This window comes from Elephantulus edwardii, unplaced genomic scaffold (genome assembly GCF_000299155.1).
Source record: "Elephantulus edwardii isolate Elephantulus edwardi_28Jun2011 unplaced genomic scaffold, EleEdw1.0 scaffold00017, whole genome shotgun sequence".
Classification (NCBI taxonomy): Eukaryota; Metazoa; Chordata; class Mammalia; order Macroscelidea; family Macroscelididae; genus Elephantulus; species Elephantulus edwardii.
In genome coordinates, this window is record NW_006399767.1 from 20783808 (window position 1) to 20806066 (window position 22259).

A 22259-nucleotide genomic window follows, 5' to 3' on the forward strand; every position below is an offset into this window, starting at 1 on the left:
ATTGAACTATTATGGAAGCCTGTCCTGGAAGATGCTGTTTCTGTAGATCACTAGATAGCACCATGATTTTTCTTTTTATCTGAAGGAAAGTAAATGGAATAGACTATGTGTACTTTTCTTGACCAGGATTTTCCAAAGGTTTTTGTACCTTTTAAAAACCATATGCTGCCTATCCCCTCTCTTGACTTCTTACTCCAATACTCTTTACCTGTCTCTACATTTCTAATTTCTTTTACATGAGACAGACAGGCATGAAGAGACTATGAGTGGTTGTCACTTTGGGCCTAGAGTTCCTGCTCCAGGAAAAGTATGACAGTAAGCAGAACATGCTCTATCCTCAGTCCCTGTTGAAACAGTTCTTCTATTTTTCACCCTCAAAGCCAAGCAACGGATCCAGAGCAAACTGGACAGAATCTCACTTTGGCAGAAATCTGAATACAAATACATATTAAACTCAAAGTCTTGAAAACTAGTCAACATTCTTATTATATCCTGTTGAACATCACCTCTGATCTAAACTTGATGACCTCAAATCATCAATGTCTATACCTTCAGTGTAAACTAGATAGAGTCTCTTTTTTAATATTTTTTTTAAGTCTCTCTTTTAGTACTTACATGGTCAAGCATCCCTAGGAAAGGAAAAACATGTTGATTTAAGTCAAAGACCTATTCTCTCAATCGACCTACTAGAGCACCTCATAAGACATTATCACAGAGAAGTAATGATAATCCAGAAAGCCAAGATAAAGTTTTTAAAAAATATTACATATTATAAGAAGTCACAGTATTTGTCTTGCCTTCCATAATGAAGGTCGCCTTCCATAGTATGTTGTTTGATATTATTTTAGCTGTCTCTACTGTTTGTACACTCTTAATTCCAGAAGCAAGAAATCAAAAGATGAATTGCGTTGAGAAAATCTGCTGTCAGGGACATCTCCAGACTACTGAAGAGCAATGATGTCAGTTTTGAGACTGAGGTGCATCTGATTCAGGCCATGGTCTTCGCAATTACATGTTATGCATCAGAGAGTTAGACAGTAAATAGGGTTGATAGAAAGAGAATTGATGCTTTTGAGCTGTGGTGATGGAGAAGAGTGTTGAATATACCATGGACTGCTAGGGAAAAAAACCCAGTTTTGTCCTGGAGAGGATAAAACCGGGGTGTCCTTGGAGGCAAGGATTCTGAAGCTTCGTCTGACATACTTTGGGTATGTTGCAAGGAGAGACCAGTCCTTGGAGAGGGATATCATGCTTGGGAGGGTGGAGGGACAGCACAAGAGAGGAACACCCTCGATGAGATGGATTGATTCAGTGGCTGGGGTAATAGGGACAGGGGTGTCAGAGATAATAAGGTTGGCTCAGGATAGAGCAGGGTTCAGAGCTGCTGTACATAGGGTTGCTATGAGATGCAGGCAACTTGATGGCACATAATATCAACAACTGTACAGTAATTCAAGATTTGTAGTGAAGGAAGAGGAATAGCTGAAGTGAATACTGTCTCTGTCCCTTCAGGAGTTGTGGACCAGCAGGTGTCTGAGAGTTGAGCTGAAATGAGACTGGGGATGCTCCTCTAAGACATAGATACAACTGCTTCCCCACTACCAGGTAGACTGTTTCCTTCCTTTTTTTTCTTTTTTATGGTTATTGAAAATATTGCTCATCTCACCTGTGCTGGAAAATGATTTAGGAAAGGTAAGAGTTGAAATCCTGTGTCACTGATTTGATAGAATGCAGATCTAATGATATTATGCAATGATGACATTTGCATTTTTAACAAATCTAGAAGCCAAATCTCTACAGGACCTTTGGCCATGATGGAATTATCCAACTAAAAGAGAAAAAAGATTGTAAATAATTATAAATACATTGAAAAATATTAAGAGTTTGGTGCTTTATAAATATCCCACACACGATAAATCATAATACCTCAATGCAAAGCAAATCGTTTCATACTTTGTGCAAATATTCAAAGCACAAGCTAAAATCATGTAATAGTACACATGGAAGGAAATGACACAGTACTCATTTCACAGATGATAAAAAATTTCAAAGAAGTTAAATAATTTACCAAAATAGTTTGCATTAATAGCAAAGTCAAGACTACAGAAGTAGAACCTGAATCTTACTCCACTCCAACACACACATACTCCTTTACACGTTTATATGAACATGCACACGTTTGTCTTTGGGTGAGGCAAATACTCTCCACCAGTGTAACTTATTTATTAAACTAAGGAGGGACTGATCCTTGGAGAGGGACATCATGCTTGGTAGGGTAGAGGGACAGCACAGGAGGGGAAGGCCCTCTATGAGGTGGATTGATTCAGTGACTGGGGTAATCAGGATGGGTGTATCGGAGACAGTGAGACTGGCACAGGACAGAGCAGAGTTTAGGGATATTTATTATACATAGGGTCGCTATGAGTCACAAGTGACTCGATGGCACATAACAACAACAACTACTAATAAAAAGTTCAGCTGATTTAACTACCATAATCTTTTCTCCTTCTCTTGATATGACAGACATCATACGATCGTAGTCTTTGGGATGAAATGTCACCTCATTTATGTTGTCAGAAACAGCAGGGAGATGCGGCTGCAAGAAGCACAAGACATAGCAAAAACAACTTTTGGGAGGAAAAAAATTAAACACAACAAGCTATTGAAATATCTTTGAAAGCATTCATTTTCTTATCTTTTTTAAAGGATTAAGAATATTACTTCATTGTCTTAAAAAATAATAATTCAGACTCTCCATGGTCATTAGACTAATAGAACTTCAACTCTTTACAATCCAGTCTTGTGAGTTTTCTCTGAGTATTGCAATACCTCCTGACAAAAGACCTATAAATCTGCTCTCCCAACGATTAAACTCATTGATGTCAAGTTGCAGCCAAATCATAGCATGGGAAGAGACTGGCCATCTCTCTCTCTAGAAGGAGCCATTGGTGGATTTGAACTACCAGAGAGATGCCATGTTTGAGTTAGTGGATCAATGTCTGACAACTACACCACCAGAGCTCCCCATAAAAATTACATGGAGCCATTCTCTGCTCTACAGTATTCTCTGAATTAGGATCAACTCAATAGAATGAGTTTGGGTTGGATATTTTAGAAGTTCTATACCACTAAGTTAGAACTGATCTGTAGCTGATCCTCAGGTGGATTTTATGACATTAAGTGGCACTTAGGGAGAAGATTATCCATCTTTCTCTTGGGGAGCAGCAGATAGATTCGAACTACATGCTTTCGGGTTGACAGCAAAGCTCCTTAGCACAAGGCCACCAGAGCTCCATTGGTTTGGATGTTGGGTTTTTTAAAAAAAAATTTACTTTTTTTTTTATTTTTAAGGAAAAGCTATTCAACATATAGTTTCTTTTTTTGTTAGTTTTTAAAAATTTTATATTGCTCTGCATACAAAATTCATGCACATTGTGTTTCAGTCAATACATTGAGTTTTATCAAATTAATAACCATTGATCTATACCCACTATTAACCCATCTTTTCAAGTCCCCATTGGATCTTTTTTAATTCTCTTACTCCCTGTCTCTGCCCACAGTACCCTTGGTTTGGGTATTTTTATGCTGTGGAGAACAGACTAAAGAGAGTCACCTTCCTCCAGGTAAAGACTGAACCATATTTCCCTGCCTATCTCCCTCCCAGACACCTCTCAGTCTGCCTTCTTTCTTGGCTTCATCTTCTCCTTTCACAGCTCTAATTTCCTTCTTGGTTTTTTTGTTTTATTTCTGTTTTCTTTTCCCACAACTCCCTAGAAACCAAGAAGGAAGACAATACAAGCCACATTCTAGATTCCCAAACCAGAAAGCACTTTAGGATGGGTGTTTCACTACCTTCAATGCCCAGTACTCTATAGTTAGTTGGGTTTTTTGTTTTGTTTTTCTTTCTTCTGGAAGTATTGGAAATGAATAAAACCACTTGAAAAACATTCTGAGGCAAAAAAGGGCAAATTCAAACCACACAAATTCAAACTAAAAACATATAGACAGTAATATTCATAATAATGATTTATATTTAGGAAGTACATACTATGCACCATAACTTTTGTTACATATTTTATAATTAACACATATTACCCATTAAGTATTCATGATAATCATATGAGGGAGGTCATTACTATCCCAATATTACAGCTAAGGAAAATGAGATATAAGGAAATTAAGAAGTTCCATAAGATTATCCACCTAATTAGTGTTATAACCACTGACTTCTACTCCCTAGTCCAGCTGAATTCCCCCAGGTAGATAGGCCACAAGTGCACAGGAAACAGAAAATTTTATATCTAAAAGAATATCTTTTCTTTTTTGTTATTGTTGTTGGGAATATACACAGCTGAACATAAACAAATCAACAGCTTCTGTATACAACTCAGTGACAGTTGTAGAATTGTTCTCACACTCCTTTTTCTGAGTTGTTCCTCCTCCTTTAACTCATTTCCCCTGTTGTCAATTTTGTTCCATATCAATAGATCTTAAAAATATAATACTTATGGCAGAATTTCTTTTCTAGTTAAGCTAAATTATTTACTCTATAAGAAGATTTCAGAGGTGTTTTGACATATTTTTAATACTATTCTTTCTTGCCAATACTTTTTAAAAAATAATAAGATGTCAATGTAATTTTCTTTATTGTTAAGTACACTAGTTTCAAAAAAAAACCCAAACACTTGGGAAATAAGTAGATATTTAGAATATACCTGTATGGTATGAGAATCACTGGCTTGCCCAAGAATTTCCAGGAGAACTGGATCAGATACAAAGAAGAATCTTGGAAAAAGTAATCGCTTCTTCTCCAAATACCTTAAAATAAAATCAATAACACATTACAAATGATTTTTTTTCTTCTGAGTTATTTACTTACTTATCTACAGTCCAGGCACTATTATTAACATCCTTAGCAAGATCAGATTAGTCTAGAAATATTTATAGACTACTAATATCCATAATTACAAATTGCATTTAGCAAGTGTATACTACAATGGAAGAAATTTTGCCATGCAGTTTGCAGTTAGTAAAACATTTGCTTCTGGTGTATTTGATGAAAATCAAATCCCATGCTTCAACATAGATGGCACTGGGGAAGACACCTGTCCCAACAGGCTGCCCCAACATCTTTCAGCTTCTGTTTTCTCAACAAGAGACTTCTTATGATCCTTCATAAAAAAAATATTGTAAATCTCATGGCTTAAGGGCTTAAAATGAACACATCTCTAAACAGGGACATTTTTAGACTAAAAGAGGATTAGTGCATTGATATAATGATAAAGTTTGGATTTCATTGGGAAAATAAGGGCATGCTATCATTTTATAGACCTATTTCAATAGAATCTGAGAATGAACTGGCTTGTAAGAAAGTAATCCATTAATTATTTTTACTGGTTTTATGGTGCAACTGCACATTACAATGTTGATTGGTGGCCCCCAAAAGATATGTCTGACCACATATTATTCCCTAGAACCTGTGTATCTGACCTTATTTTGAAAAGAAATCTTGAAGGTGAAATTAAGATGAGGAGATTATCAAGGATTACACAAGTTAGCCCTGAATGCAATGACAAGAGAGATTTAAGGAGAAGAGATTAAGCCAAATGAAGGTGGAGACAAAGGTTGGAATTATGTAACTACAAGCCAAGGAATGCATGAAGCCATTAGAAGCTAAAAGAAAAGCATAGAACAGATCCCTCTAAAACCTTTAGAATGAACATGGTCCTGCTAACACCTTGACTTTGGACTTCTGGCCTCCCAAAAACAAAATGACGTTGCTTTAAGCCACTAAGTTTGTGATAATTTCCTACAGCAACTCTCATTCATTAATGTGGTTAGAGCTTTAACCCACCAACCCTCAAATCCTACACACCTTTCCCCCTACCCAAGAAAATGTAAATACACGTGAAATTTTAAATTCCTGTCCCTCATGCCTACCCTCATAACCAAACTTAAAATGCAGCTAATGCCATTAATTTGTTTAGGATAAAATATCACCACATGTAAAATAATAGGTAACCAGGAAATTTTAAAATTAAACTCTTACCCAGTAAGTGACTTCTGACATACTTCCAACTGTTCATGCAAATGAGGTAACAATTGCCCCATAGTTTCATCTCCAACACAACAACTAATCACATTGGGATTCTCATGAGCTCGCTGCATTATTTTTATCCATGACTTGTCAATATTCTGAAAACGTTTTGCTTCCTAAAAACAAATCCGTAGTCATTAAAGATTAACATTTGGATAACTAGATAAAGTTTTCACTTTGGAATTTCTTAATATTTCTTCAAACCCACCTTAATTAGTCTCAGGCAACATCATTTGAACAATTTTTTTCACCTGAGCTAATTTTGAACAACAAAGCCCCAATATAATGAAGCCATTTATTTAAACTAAATTCCTTTGCCGTAAACAGAGAACTACCAGAAGTCCAGGCTGGGTTTAGAAGGGGTCGTGGTACTAGAGATATTGTAGCTGATGTTAGATGGATTTTGGCTGAAAGCAGGGAATACCAGAGGAATGTCTATCTGTGTTTCATTGACTATGCAAAGGCATTTGACTGTGTAGATAATAACAAACTATGGCTGACTATGAGAAGAATGGGAATCCCAGAACACTTGATCGTGCTAATGCAAAACTTATACTTGGATCAGGAGGCAGTCATCAGAACAGAACAAGGGAACACTGCATGGTTCAAAATTGGGAAGGGCGTATGCCAGGGATGCATCCTATCTCCATACCTTTTCAACCTATATGCAGAACAGATTATCTGGGAAGCTGGGCTCTATGGGGAGAAATGTGGGGTCAAGATTGGTGGACGATTTATCAACAATCTGCATTATGCGGATGACACAACCCTGCTTGCTGAAACTGAGGAGGACCTGAAGCACCTGCTGCAGAGTGTCAAGGACTGCAGCCTACAATATGGATTGAGGCTCAATGTCAAGAAGACAAAGATTCTCACCACTAGACCAACTGGCAGGATCAGGATGGATGGTGAAGAGATTGAGATTGTACACAGCTTTAGTTTGCTTGGCTCCATAGTCAACAGTCTTGGCACCAGCAGCCAGGAAATTAAAAGGCGCATTGCCATGGGAAAGTCTGCTGTTAGGGACCTCTCCAAAGTACTGAAGAGCAATGGTGTCTCTCTGGAGACTAAGGTGCGTCTGATACAGGTCCTGGTCTTTGCAATCACTTGTTATGCATCAGAGAGTTGGACAATGACCAAGGAGGATAGAAGGAGAATTGATGCCTTTGAGCTGTGGTGCTGGAGAAGAGTATTGAGAATACCATGGACTGCTAGGAAAACAAACAGATTTGTCCTGGAAAGGGTTAAACTAGGTGGCTCCTTGGAGGCAAGGATTCTGAGGCTCCGTCTAACATACTTTGGACATGTTGTGAGGAGAGACCGGTCCTTAGAGAGGGACATCATGCTTGGGAGGGTAGAGGGACGGCGCAGGAGAGGAAGGCCCTCTATGAGGTGGATTGATTCAGTGACTGGGATAATTGGGATGGGAGTGTCAGAGACAGTGCGATTGGCACAGGACAGAGCGGAGTTTAGGGCTGTTGTACATAGGGTCGCTATGAGTCACAAGCGATTCGACGGCACATAACAACAACATTTATTTAAACACTTCTTTGTCTCCATGGAGTTTATTTTTTATTTGTTTCCTTGCATGTAATGAAGGGTTTCTTCCCCACATACCACTGACAGAGCTTTCTACTTAAAAGTTCACATCTAGTCTTTGAGCACCCAGGTGTTTTGGTTTGGTGAGAAAACTAAAGCAACATGAAACAATTTGATAACAGAACACTCAAAATAATTACAACCCTGCAGTAACACGCCCCTCCAAACTAAACCCATTGCCATTGAGTCAATTATGACTCAGTCCCTAAAGGACAGAGTAGGGATGACGCATAAGGTTTCTAAGGTTTTAAATCTTATAGAGCAGAGAATTTTTCCATAATTCTCTTGTGACTCCAGGAATGAGGAGGGTGGGGGATAAGGAAAACAATAAAAATTCAAAACAAAAGCTCTGTTTGTATTTTATAAATAGAAAGTTTCTGTTATTATAATACAACATTCTTTCACTTCATGCTTTTATAATGTGTTGCACAAAGGGAAATATATCATTTTCAAAATCATTTCATCCTTGATTTTTAATCTAAAAGCCATGACTAAAGGTATGGAAATTCAGTAGGAGTAAGTTTGACTTTATAAGAGGCTAACCTCTTATAAAGTATCTAATACTTTCAGAATAAAACTACTGTTGTTGGTATGTGCCTTCAAGTCAGAACTGACTTTTAACTGACCATCCAGTGGATTTTCAAAGGCTGTAATCACACAGAAGGAGACTGCTCTTCTTCAGAGAAGCAGCTGGTACATTCCTGGAGGGGGCGAAACCAGGCTGCTCCCTGGATTCTGAAGCTCCGTCTAACATATTTTGGGCATGTTGCAAGGAAGGACCAGTCCTTAGGGAGGGACAGCAAGAGAGAAAGGCCCTGAATGAGCTGAATTGACTCAGTGTCTGAGGTAATGTGGGTAAATGTGTCAGAGATAATGAAGCTGGTGCAAGATAGAGCAGGGTTCAGGACTGTTGTGCACAGGGTCAGTATGATTCACAAATGACTCGACAGCAAATAACAACAACAACAATAACCTTCTTACAACTAGGCCACCAGAACTCCCTTAGAATAAAATTACTAGTTAGTTATTGGCATTTATTTAAAAGGCCTGTGGGATAAAGAAAGGAACTCTGGTGGTGCAGTGGTTAAAGAGTTGAGCTATTAATCAGTTCAGTGTTCTAGTCCACCAGCCATTCCACAGAAGAAAGATGTGGTGATCTGTTTCTTGAAAAGATTTAAAGCCTTGAAAACCCTCTGGAGAAGTTCAGCTTTGTCCAATAAGATACTAGTGAATCAAAAACCAACTCAAAAGTTTATTTTAGTGGGACAAAGGTCCTAATTTCACTGACCTTTATTCTTGACTTCAGAAAAAAATTTTTTAATAATTAGTTGTTCCTTTGTCTGAGACTTCTAGGCCATCCGAGACTTTGTATTGGCAAGTAGTGGCTGGCAGACCCAACAGACTCAACTGAAAGACTGACTTTAAGCACATTCAAGAGGAATAATTTAGTCTATCATACAAAAGTTGCAAATAAAAGTCTTGAATATGAGGTTCAAAAAGCTTCCTGGATGATGAGAATATCTGCCCTTATTCAGATAGCATGTCCCTTCGGAAATGAAAATGTTGCCTTGGGAACTCTCTCAGAACTCACCCTTTGTATCTTTTTGTTTATACACTTCTTGGTTTCAAAATCAGGAAAGGAATGCATCGGGGATGTGTCATGTCTCCATACCTTTTCAATATATATGCAGAACAGATCATTTGGGAGGCTCAGCTTTATGAGGAGGAGTGCGGCATCAGGATTGAGGAAGACTCATTTACAATCCTACATTATGCAGATGACATAACCCTGCTTGCTGAAACTGAGGATGACCTGACCCACCTGCTGCAGAAGGTCAAGGACTGTAGTCTTCCATATGGATTTAAGCTCAACATCAAGAAGATAAAGATTCTCACCACTGAGCCAACTGGAAGCACCATGATGTATAGAAAAGAGACTGAGGTTGTTAACAATTACAGCTTGCTTGGATCCACAATCAATACTCTTGGCACAAACAGTTAGGAAATCAAGATGAATTGCATTAGGAAAATCTGCTGTTAGGGACCTGTCCAAAGTACTAAGAAGCAATCATCAGTCTAGAGACTAAGGAGTGCCTGGTCCATGGTCTTTGCAATTACTTGCTGTGCATCAGAGAGCTGGACAATAACTAAAGATGACAGAAGAATTATTGATGCGTTTGCATTGTGGTGCTGGACTGTCAAGAAAACAAATAAGTCTGTTTGGAGAGGGTGAAACCAAGTTTCTCTTTGGAGGTCACAATTTTGAATCTCAGTCTCACACACTATGGGCATGTGGCCAGAAGGAACTAGTCCTTGGAGAAAAACATAATATTCAGAAGGATGGAAGGACAACACAGGAAAGGAAGAACCCGGATGAGATGAATTGATATAGTAACTGGGGTAATGGGGGTAGGTGTGTTGGAGTCAATGAAACTGGCTCAGGAAAGGGTAGGTTTCAGAGCTGTTGTACAAAGGGCTGCTATGAGTCACAGGTAACTTGATGGTACCTAACAACAACAACAACCTAAGTATAGTACAGGGAGTTTTGATGGCTTAGTGGTAGGTAAGGAGTGACACTACCAAGCCAAAGGCTGACATTTCAAGTTCACCAGCTACTCTGAGGGAGAAAGAGACTCAATCTCCTTTCATGTGACTTACGAACTCTGAAAACCCTGTGAAATTCAGCTATAAAGCAGTTCCAAATTGATCAAACATAACAACAAAAAGTATAGTCTATTCTCTATGAATTCTGAAAATCACTCCAAGGAATTGTAGAACCCAAATGGACAGTAGAAGCCACCAGGTCAGAAAATGATGCAATGAGTACCGGAGCTTATTGGTAGCATCCTAAAGGGTAATGGAAAAGCAGTCCCGGATTTGTAGCCAACGGACTGGAAGGTTGACATATCATGTCGACTCCCCAGATCTGTACTAGTGTCTAACTACTCAGCAGTGTGAAATTATTGTCCTCTGAACCTCTGAGCTCTGACCTGGGTAGAGCTTGGACCTGATCTCTGGGTAGCTAGGGACACAAAGAGAGAATGTCTCAGGGGCAGATGGTGATAAGGACTGAGAAGTAAAAATGTGAAGACTGGATCAATCTCTTTATTTGGGGAATTCACTCTGATCCTTACTACAAAGAACAAAGACCCCCAAATTATTGTTTTAAAGCTTTTGTTGAAGGCTTCTAAGGCTAAGTTTCCTTGCCTTCATTTTCCTTGTTTTTAATCTGTTATTATTAAAATTCAAGGGGGCTCTGAAGCTATACTCTATGAAGAGTGTGACATCAGGATCAGAGGGAGACTTATTAATAATCTGCATTATGTAGATGCCACAACTTCACATTGCTGAAAGTGAGAAGGACTTAAAGCACTTGTTGCAGAATGTAGCTTTCAGTATGGATTGCATCTCAATGTCAAGTAAACAAAGATTCTTACCACAGAATCAACAGGCAGCATCATGAATGGATAGAGAAGAGACTAAAACTGTCAACAGCTTCATCTTGCTTGGATCCACAATTAACACCCGTGGTACCAGCAGCCAGGAAATAAGGAGACGCATTGCACTAGAAAAATCTTCAGTTAGGCATCCCTCCAAATTATTCAGGAGTTAGTTTAAGGACTAAGATGTGTCTGATTCAGGCAATAGTTTTTCTCACTACTTGCTATGTATCTGAGAGCTGGACAATGAATAAGGATGACAGATGAAGAAGTAATGCCTTTGAGCTGTGGTATTGAACACTGAACATCCCATGAGTGGCCAGGAGAACAAACAGCAAGTTATTGGAGAGGAAGCAGCCAGAGTGCTCTTTTGAGGCTAGAATGATGAGGTTTCACCTCATATGCTTTCGGCATGTTGCTAGGAGGGGCTATTCCTTGGAGAAGGACATGATACTAGGAAGGGTGGAGGGTCTTCAAAGGAGAGGAATCAGGTTGACTGACATTGTGACTGCTGCAATGGGCTCTTGTGTGAGGAAGGGTGAGGATGGCTCAAGATAGAGCAGGGTTGAAATCTTTTGTTATAGGGTTATTATGAGACATACTCAACTTGATGGCACCTAACAACAACAGCAACTGGTGGCCTAATGGTAAGAAGATGAGCTGCCAACCTGAAAATACATGGTTTGAATTCACTGACTGCTCCATGGGAGAAAGATGAGCAATCTCCTGCCATGTGATTTACTGCCTTTGAAAACCTGCAGGCGAGTTAGCTATGAGTTGGATCCACCTCGATGGTACCTAACAACAATAATTTTTAAATTTGCTAAAAGTTAACTTGTATTTGCAGGTGTTAATTCACGGAATTGATACTCTTAAAATTTAATGGTACCACATTTACAATATAATTTAATGGTACCACGTGTATAATGTACTTCACACCCTATGTCAATTTTCAAGAAAATGTTTCTTCTTTCTGCTAGAGAAAATCAAGATAAATCACTTTTAAAGTTGAGTGTCGTGGGGTTTTTCCCCTATAAAGGACAGTAATCACTGTAGGGCTTGCAGGTCACATGATATTATTTCTCACAACTACTCACTTCTGTCATCGTTGTGCAAAAGCACCCTATTTCTAGTCATTGTGGAGTCAATTAAAAATCATGGTGATGAAGCCTTAAGACAATACATAGACAGGCATGTCTCTGTTTCAATAAAACTTTATATACAAAAATAGGCGAGTTGACTGATTGAAGCCATAATTTGTCAACTCCTGGTACAAAATAATCAACTCAATCACATGTCTTTGTGAAGGTTTTTACATATAAACAGCCCATACCATAGTAGCCTCTTCAGAAGTTATAAAAGCCATATTTACCTGAGGCAGCTGTTTGGCAATATCTCCACCGACAAAAACAGCTTCAAGATAAACCCAAAGATTCTGTACTACCAGCCACTCTTCAATTATATCTGAAGAAGTAGACAATTTATACACCCAGTTCTGAATATTCTTTTTAAATGGAGTATTATATCTAAAAAAAAAATTAAAGAAGAATGAGAAATATGTTCTCAAGGAAGATATCAAAAATTGTACTACCTACCCATGGAAATTGGCAGTCTCCTCCTGTTTGATTAACTGTCTCTGAAAACCCACTGGAGGATCAGCTAAGAGTTGGTTCCTCCTTGACGGCAAAAAACCATCACCACCAATGAAATAAAGGAGAAGCAATTCCATGGAAATGAACATGTATTCCCTAAAGGGTTGTTAATAAATATCATATAATTCATATTTTGTTTCTTTATAAATATTACTTATAAAGTCTCAGTGATTCCTTTATTGTTCCCTTTTCTTAGTCCTAAAATAGGAAAATAGACCAAGAATTGTGTTGGTTACCTCTGAGAACAAATAGGATGGCTTTCCAATATATCTGTGAATAAAATCCAAGGAATCTTTTTATGAGAATGACACATAGGAGTATACTATTTGCTACTAGACTGTAGAACCACTGAATCTAGGGAGAGGAACCAATATCCAGGGTATTTCCTATTGTGGAAGGTCTAGAAGGCTTCATCAAGGAAGAGATAGGACAAGATACAAGTTCACCTAGAGAAAGGAGGCCACAAGACCAGAATCAGTTTGAGGCTTTAAGTTCATTTACAGGTGTGCTTTTCCCATTCACAGACAACTAATTCCACACAAAAGTACTACTAGTGGAGATCCAGGATAGATATTCCAGAATTGTTAAGTTCCTGTTTTTGATCACCGGAGCCAGCTGAGAAATTTATGAGAATATAGTGTCCAGAGAGTTGCACACAGCAAGGCAAGTAGAGGGACTGAGAGTAAGTCATGGACGAAGCAATGGAAACCTATTAGGTGAAGATCCCACTGACCTAAGGCTGGATCAGGAAGCAGACCTCAGTTTGTGACAAGTAATTTTGATCTGTGTCATGGAATTTCCCAGTGTTTCCATTTGTTCTTTAGGGTCCTGTAACATTTTAACTCCCCATTTCCTCCTCTCTTTACCCCACAGTAATCTCCAATCTCATTTTACCTTGCTATATTTACCTCTTCTGGACATTTAATACAAGTGAGATCATATAAAATTTGCCTTTTTGTGCTTGGTTTATTTCACTTCACATTATACTTTCAAGGATCATCTATGTGTTGTCATGTATAAGAATATAATTTCTATTTATAGCTATATGTATAAACTACATTTTGTGTGATTACTCATCTGTTAATGAACACCTGAATTATTTCCATGTTTTGATTATTGTGAATAACAATTTTTCTGTAACAGGGTGGCTAGAAGATGTCCATATATATGTAAAGGGATTTTTCTTAATACAAGATGAGTGAAATACTTAATTTCCCTAGAAATGTATGTTATATGAAAATATAAAGAGAGCTGCACAGAAGACGTTCTGGGAGGGAGATGATCCAATAAGAGGCTTTTTCCAACACCTAATTAATACTGTGCAACTGGTCTCTACAGAGCTCTGTTGGCACAGTCTGTGATTAAATTGTGCTACTAACCCAGAGGCCATGCCTTGTTCAAATCTACAAGTGACTCCCCAGGACAAAGATAGGAAATCCTTTCTAACTCATTGGAATGTCAGCTATGAATTGGTTACAACATGAAAGCAATGAGAGTTAACTAACCTTTGATCTGGAATTGAAAGGCAATCAACAGATAGTATCATATCTAAAGCATCTTCAAAATGCAGATTAAAATTAAATGGTACCCATTTCATGGAGCTGAAATGCCTAATTTTTTAGGACCAAAAATAGTCTTGTACAGAGAATAAAATTCATTTTAGTGATTATATAACTTCTTAATATAAAAAGAGACATATCTAAACCAGTTCCTGTCCTTGGTCTACGTACTTGCAGTTGACATCATTGTACGATCGAATGTTCCTTGCCTAACAGGAAGCCCAACAAAATCATGACTCTACCAGAAAATTGTCATAATCTATGCAATACCTAGGGTCAAAACTCATTCATGAAGACATATAATTTCCTTTTGAAATCCCATCAAAGTATTCTTGGCGATACAGCCTGCTACAAAATCACTCTATAATTAATCCTGGAAAAGTTATAGCAAATCCAGTTGGTGCTGCAAAGCTGTATAGAAGACAAATCTCACGGAATAAGTTGCTTTTTCATACTCTGACTTTCAAGCACAGCCAGAGTATTGGCCTTTTAAACACTATTATATTTCTAAGACTATAAATAGATATTATACTAATCCGATTATGTCCAACTAACAGTAAAATTGTTTGTACATAGGTTTTCCTCTCCAAAGTACTGAAACGCAATGGTGTCACTCTAGAGACTAAGGTTTGCCTGATACAGGCCATGGTCTTTGAAATAATTTTGTATGTGTCAGAGATTTCGACAGTGACTAGGGAGAACAGAAGGAAAATTGATGCCTTTGAGCTGTGGTGTTGAAGAAGAGCATTGGATATGTCATGGGCTGCTAAGAAAACAAACAGATTCATCCTGGAGAGGATTAGACCAGGCTGCTCCTTGGAGGCAAGGATTCTGAAGCTTCATCTGACATATTCTGGACATGTTGCAAGGAGGGAGCAGTCCTTGGAGAAGGAGGTCATGTTTGGAAGGGTGGAGGGACAGTGCAGGAGAGAAAGACCCTCTATGAGGTGGATTGATTCAGTGACTGGGGTAATTGGTATAGGTGTGTTGGAGACCGTGAGACTGGCACAGGATAGAGCAGGGTTTAGGGCTGTTGTACATAGGGTCTCATAGGTATATATGCATCACAGGCAACTCAATGACAAATAATAACAACAATAAAATTAAGATCTTCTAATTCCTGAATTCTTTGGGTACAGGCACTATAAATATGAATCTACAGTCCTCATTCCTAGTCATCCATGAAATCTTAGATGACTTTTGAGGATGCCATAGCTTATGGTCACAATCACGAGGATCATTCTGAATAGATGAAAAAGGGGTACACCACAGGGTCTTATCGTTAGTATATTCAACCCATAATTTCCTTCACTGGGAATTTTTTATTATGCAAATGACACACGCTTGTTTGCTGAAATCAAGGAAGACATTAAGCGCTTGCTGTAGAAGGTCAAGAATTTAGTCTTCAATATGGACTGAAGTTCAACATCAAGAAGACAAAGATTCTCACTTCTGGGCCAGTTGGCAGCACCATGATGGATGGAGAAGAGATTGAGGTTGTTATCAATTACAGCTTGTTCGGCTCCACAATCAACACTTTTGGCATCAGCAGTCAGGAAATCAAAATTAATTGCATTAGGAAAATCTTCTATTATGGACCTCTCCAGAGTACTGAGAAGCAACTATGCCAGTCTAGAGACTAAGGTGCCTAATCCAGGTCATGGTCTTTGCATTTACTTGCTATGCATTAGAGAGCTGGATAATGACTAAGGATGACAGAAGAATTACTGATGTCTTTGAGTTGTGGTGCTGGAGAAGAGTCTTGAACATATCATGAACTGGAAAAAAAAAACCCCACCCAAATAAGTCTGTCTTGGAGAGGGTGAAACCAAGTTTCTCCTTAGAGGTAAGAATTTTGAAGCTCTGTCTCACATACTTTGGGCACATGGCCAGGAGTGACTAATCCTTAGAGAAGGACATCTTTCTCAAAAGGGTAGAGGGACAACACAGGAGAGGAAGACTCCAGATGAGATGGATTGGTACAGTAAGTGGAATGGGCACAGTAAAGTGGAATGGGAATACAGTAAGAGCAATGGGGGTAGAGTCAGTGAGAGTTAGAGTCAGTGAATCTGGATCAGATAGGGTAGGCTTCAGAGATGCTGTGCATAGATCCACTATGAGTAGCAGGTGACTCAATGGTATATAACAAAAACAACAAGGAGCTTTATGGATTAGTGCATTGCCCACATACAAGATCACTTCTAGGGCCAGAAGTCATGCGTGATGACATCATGGACATGTGATTCCAAGAGAAGGATACTAGAATCTCTACTCTCTATGACTTAAGTTAATGATGAGTGTGTGACATTAACTTAGGTGTGCTGAAGTAAAGAACAGTCAAGAACTACCAACATGGCTAACTTCAGGGATAGAAGTTACTAATGTTCAGTTCAAGGATCTGATAGAATAGTTGGCCTGAATGAGCTGTCATTGCAATTTCATGAAGCTGCACTTTAAAGCATGTGGTCTAGTGATTACATGATGAAGAGGTTGCCTCATTCAGACCACATTGGCATAGATCCAGCTGCTTTTCACCATGGAAAAAAATGCAAGTGCGTAAGTGCCAAGCCTCTAGCAGTACATTTCCTTCATGTGTGGCCAGCATGCTTTTGCTGGGTCACTGGGCTTGAATGAGTTTGGCCAAGGGGGACTATGATGACAAGTCAAAATAACAAAGGAGAGAAGGTAAAACAAAAGGCCCTCCTCTCCCTGAACAACAAAGCTGTTCAGAGGATAAAATTCCAATTTGGTGGGAAATAATTACAAAGAAACTCACCAGGAAAAAAGTAGAAGGAGAGAAATTATTCTCATTAAAGAAGAAGTGAAAGCTATGATTGTTGAGGGAAATAGGAGGGCTAGACAAGAGTTAGCAGAATCCTCTGTTATGCTGTAGTTGCAGAACTGGGTTATTTTACCTAGAATTATATCTATATAACCATGTTTTAGCATGCCAAACAGAAATCTCACACATAAGAATCTTTTAAAGAGAGAAATATAGCGACTCATTGTGAAAATGTAACCAGTGCTACTGAACAATTTATAATGAAATTGTCAAATAGCAGCCTAATTTTTCTTTGACAAAATCCAACACCCATTCCTGATTAAAACATTCAACACAATAGGTTTATAGTGAAATTTCTTCAACATAGTAAAAAATATATACACAAACATGAGAGCCAACATTGTTCTCAATGGAGAGAACTAGGCAATGATGCCCACTATCACCTCTCCTATTCAATATTGTATTGGAAGTCTCAGTGATAGCAATAAGGCAAGAGAACGAAATAAGAACTATCCAAATTGCCAAAGAGGAGGTAAAATTATCTCTCTATGCAGATGATATGATAGTATACTTAGAAAACCCTAGACTCAGCAAGAAAAGTACTAGAAATAGCTGGCCAATTCAGCAACGTGGCAGGATACAAGATCAGCATACAAAAATCATTGGATTTCTCTACAGTGACAAAGACAATACAGAACTGGAGCTAAGAAAAACAATACCCTTTCACAATAGGTAATTATAAAATTAAATACTTGGGAGTAAATCTAACCAGAAGTACAAAAAATCTATTCAAGGAAAATTACAAAACATTACTACAAGAAACAAAAGAGAAGTAGAAGAATATCCCTTGTTCATGGATAGGAAAACTCAAAATTGTGAAAACAACACTAACAAAGGCAATTTATACATTCAATGCAGTCCCAATACAAATACCAATTCCATTATTCAATGAGATGGAAAAGGAAATTGCCAATTTCATCTAGAATGTAAAGAGGCCCCAAATAATCAAAGCATTCCTTAAAAAGAGAAACAAGGTAGGAGGCATTTCACTCCCTGATTGCAAATTCTCCTACACTGTCGTGGGTGTTAAGACAGCATGGTACTGGTACAATGACAGATACATAGATCAATAGAATAGAATTTAAAATCCAGAAAACAGCCCATCTACCTATGGCAAACTGATTTTAGACAAGGAGATGAAATAGGTTAAGTGGGAAAATGACATCATTTTTAACAAATGGTGCTGGCAATACTGGAAAACTATCTGCAGAAAACTCAAGCAAGATACACACTTCACTCCATGCACAAAACCCAATTCAAAGTGGATTATGAACCTAGGACTAAAACCAAGGACTATAAACATCATTAAAGAAAAGTTTGGAAGAATTCTAGAAGTCCTAATCCACAAAATAAACGGTCTTCCAAGCATCCTGGAAAATCTACAACCAGGACAGGATAGAATAGTTTTTTAATGTTTTTTACCAGCTGACTATCTTTCAGAATCATTGATTCCTTAGAAAGTGAAATATAGTGACTCTATTTTTATCATTCAGAAGAATTTTTTTAAAATATACCAAAGCACCTCCAACCAGGAGAAGATAAAGTAGATGAATGGGATCTTCTAATGATTAAATCCCTATGCACATCCAAAAACTTCTCCAACAGGGTAAAAAGGGAAGCCACAGATCGGGAAAAAATATTTGGTAATGAAATGTCAGACAAGGAACTTATATCTAAAATTTATAAAATACTTGAGCACCACAACAAGATAAAGGTAAATAATTCAATTGAAAAATGGGCACAGGATATGAACAGACACTTCAGCAAAGAAGACATTCAGAGGGCCAACAAGCACATGAAGAAATGTTCAAAATCCCTAGCTCTTAGAAAGATGCAAATCAAAACTACGATGAGATACCTTCTCACCCCAGTAAGAATAGCAAAATTTAACAGAACAGCAAACAACAAATGCTAGCAAGGTTGTGGATAAACTGGAACCCTTACTCCCTGTTGGTGGGAGTGTAAAATGGTGCGACCACTATGGAAAGCAGTATGGCACTTTCTCAAAAAGTTGCAAATAGAAATACCATTTGACCCAGCAATTCCACTCCTAGGAATATATCCTAAAGAAACCATAACCTCCACCCAAGGAGATATATATGCACACCCATGTTTATTGTAGCTTTGTTCACAATAACAAAGAGTTGGAAACAACCCAAGTGCCTACCAACAAACAAATCGATAGAGAAGCTCTGGTATATTCACACAATGGAATACTATGCTGCATTGAAAAACAAGGAACTCATGAAATATTATACAAAATGGGTGACTCTGGAAGACATTATGCCGAGTGAAATATCTCAGTCACAAAAGAACAAATATTGCATAGGGCCACTGTTGTAAAACGGGACTGACTTTGGGGTTGAGGGAGGACTGAGGAAGAAGTGATAAATAATGTATACTACATTGAAACAGAAGAGAGAGAGATCTTTAAAAGGGATATATGAGGGGAGCTCTGGTGGCCTAGCGGCAAGAAGCTGTACTGCAATCCCAAAGGTACACGGTTCGAATCCACCAGATGCTCTGCCAGAGAAGGACGGACAATTTCTTCCTGTACCAGTGAGATCTGATTTGATGGTACATGCACAAAAAATAATAAAATAAAATAAATTTTTTTTAAAAAGGGATATATGGTTAAGTATTATTGTCATGACAGGAGTCCAGAGTGAAGACTGCACAGTGGAGTGGACTTGCAGGAAGGGATTGCATAACAATGTAAGAAGTTTTCTTTTAATTTTCAAAGAGAAGACCAAATTGGGGGGGGGGGTGGAGGTTGGCAGGGAGAAAAGTGTAACAATAAATGAATGGAAACCCTAAGTCTCTGTAAACTTTCATTAAAATAATAAAAAAGAAAACATGACACATTATAAATGAAAACACCTTTCATGCACATTACAAACTTACCTGTTACTTAGTAAGGAACCTAATACCATTAAGCTGTCCTCCATCATAGTGATAATTTCTCCAGACTCCGTTCCTTTGAGAAGGAGCTCTCCTTTTCCTTTAAATGATGCAAAACTCAGGTTCTGGTTGGCCCAGTTCTCAATCACCTGAGTCAGCTTTGCTTCAATATCCTTCTCTTTAATGGCAGATATGCAAATATCCTTTAGAGGAAAACCCAAGAGACACAGCATTTTCAACCACAAATTAAGTGTACCATAAGATCACAAAATGTTTTCACTTGACAAGGACATGTCTTTTTTTAAAAAATTTATTTTTATTGCATTATTTTTTGTGTCCACTGTCAAATCAGATCTGACTGATACAGGAGGAGATTGTTCCTCCTTCTCCAGCAGAGCATCTGGTGGATTCGAACTGTGCACCTCTGAGATTCGAACTGTGCACCTCTGAGATTGCAGTGCAGCTTCTTGCCACTAGGCCACCAGAGCTCACCAAATGTTTTCACTTGAAAAGAATCTAGAAGTCATTCATTTAGTCATTTTGTGACCAAGAAAACTAAGGGTCACATCTCTGTTACAGATCAAAAACTTGATGGTGCTCTACCATTTTTTATATATATTATACAATTTATAACATGAATTAAATAATAGAACTTAAGTAATCATGTTTCTTGACTATGTTATTAATTAGATTTTCTTCTTGTTAAAATAGAAATAACTACCATTTCCTTGTCTATCTCAGAAGCTTGCTATGAGAATCAAATGAGAATATATACTCTGAGGTAAATAGAACTGAGATACAAATGGAGATTCCATATGCTGATGTTCATAGCACCGTTATTCACACTAGCAAGAAAATTAAAGCAGCCAAATGTCCATCAACATACGAATAGATGGAGAAATTTTTGGTACAGTCACATAATGGAATACTATGCAGCACTCAGGAAAAATGATTTTGAAAAATACTATAAACTTTGGGAGAGACTGGAAAGCCTTATTCTGAGTCAATTAACTCAGTCTTACAAACACAAATATTCCATAATACCATTATTGAAAAAAATAGAAGGATTACTAGTAAGAGGCGGCCCAAAGTCCTAATAGGGAAGAGGAGAAAAAAAGGGGAGCTGAAGAGAGTGAATCTAGAGGTTACAGAGTTTGGTCTGAATGAGAGGATGAATGAATTAGAAGATCCAGTGGGGAGTGAAAAGGTGAGGTAAGGATAGGGTGATTGATTTTCTAAAATACATGTATGGGAATGATAATGTGAAATACAATGTGAAAGAACAATTCTCAAAACACAAAGTATTTAAACAAAACATAATGCATACAACTTTTGTATGTGAACCAATGTAAACATTTTTTTTTAAAAAAAGTCCTTTGCATCTGACAGTAGCCTGTAAACATTGCCATAGCCCTGTTTAGAAGTCAGTTAAAAGTTCTTCTTTTGGGGTTTTCTGATATAAAAGTTTCACAAAGCGTTGAATGAATATAAAAATGAGCTTTCCCCCTTATCATGCCTGCCCTTAGAATCCCAGGCTCAAAAAAATGTAACATAACAAAATATTTCCCTAAACAATTATAATAAGTATAAAGTAACTGTGTAATAAATGTTGTAAGAGTAGTGTGAAACAGCTTGAGTTCAGAGCAAAAAAGAAGAAATGGAATTCTGACAGGATCCTGGATAGTGCAAACAGCTCCACTACTTGGCTAAAGGTTGTTGGCTGGCAGCTACTCAGTACACCATGGAGGAAAAGCCCGGAGATAAAGAAAACTCTACTGTGCAAGACTTAGGGTCATCATGAGCTGGGACAAGCTTGACAGTAATGGGGTTTGGGAAATTCCAACAGAGAGTAACTAGGTAAGGCTTAAAAAATTGTTCTTTACAGGATCAACTGACTAGAGGAGATCTTTACTCCAAAGAAAGGTGATCTGACAGAATGTGGAAATTATCAAACAGTATCATTGATACCATACATAGGGTTTTCAGAGGCCTGCCATTTCAGAAGTGGATGGCCAATCCTTCTTCCTAGTCTGTCTTAATCTGAATGTTTAGATTTAGAGTAGTATCTGACAGACAGCAATTTGTGAAGTAGTGAAAGATAAATCCCTCATTTTGGAGTTGACCATTAGTTACAGTGTAGTCCCTGCCCTTAGCCCAGTGCCTTGACCC

At 38.0% G+C, this 22259-nt stretch overlaps 1 protein-coding gene across 1 annotated transcript in view; it reads right to left on the reverse strand.

Moving 5' to 3' along the window:
* Positions 1 to 22259, reverse strand: part of DNAH8 (dynein, axonemal, heavy chain 8) — a 555032-nt gene that overhangs the window by 301012 nt on the left and 231761 nt on the right. Inside the window, 6 exon segments of the mRNA XM_006882162.1 lie at positions 1667 to 1828; positions 2492 to 2596; positions 4716 to 4818; positions 6050 to 6213; positions 12509 to 12662; positions 20094 to 20293. Of these exon segments, the coding sequence (XP_006882224.1) occupies positions 1667 to 1828; positions 2492 to 2596; positions 4716 to 4818; positions 6050 to 6213; positions 12509 to 12662; positions 20094 to 20293 (888 nt within the window).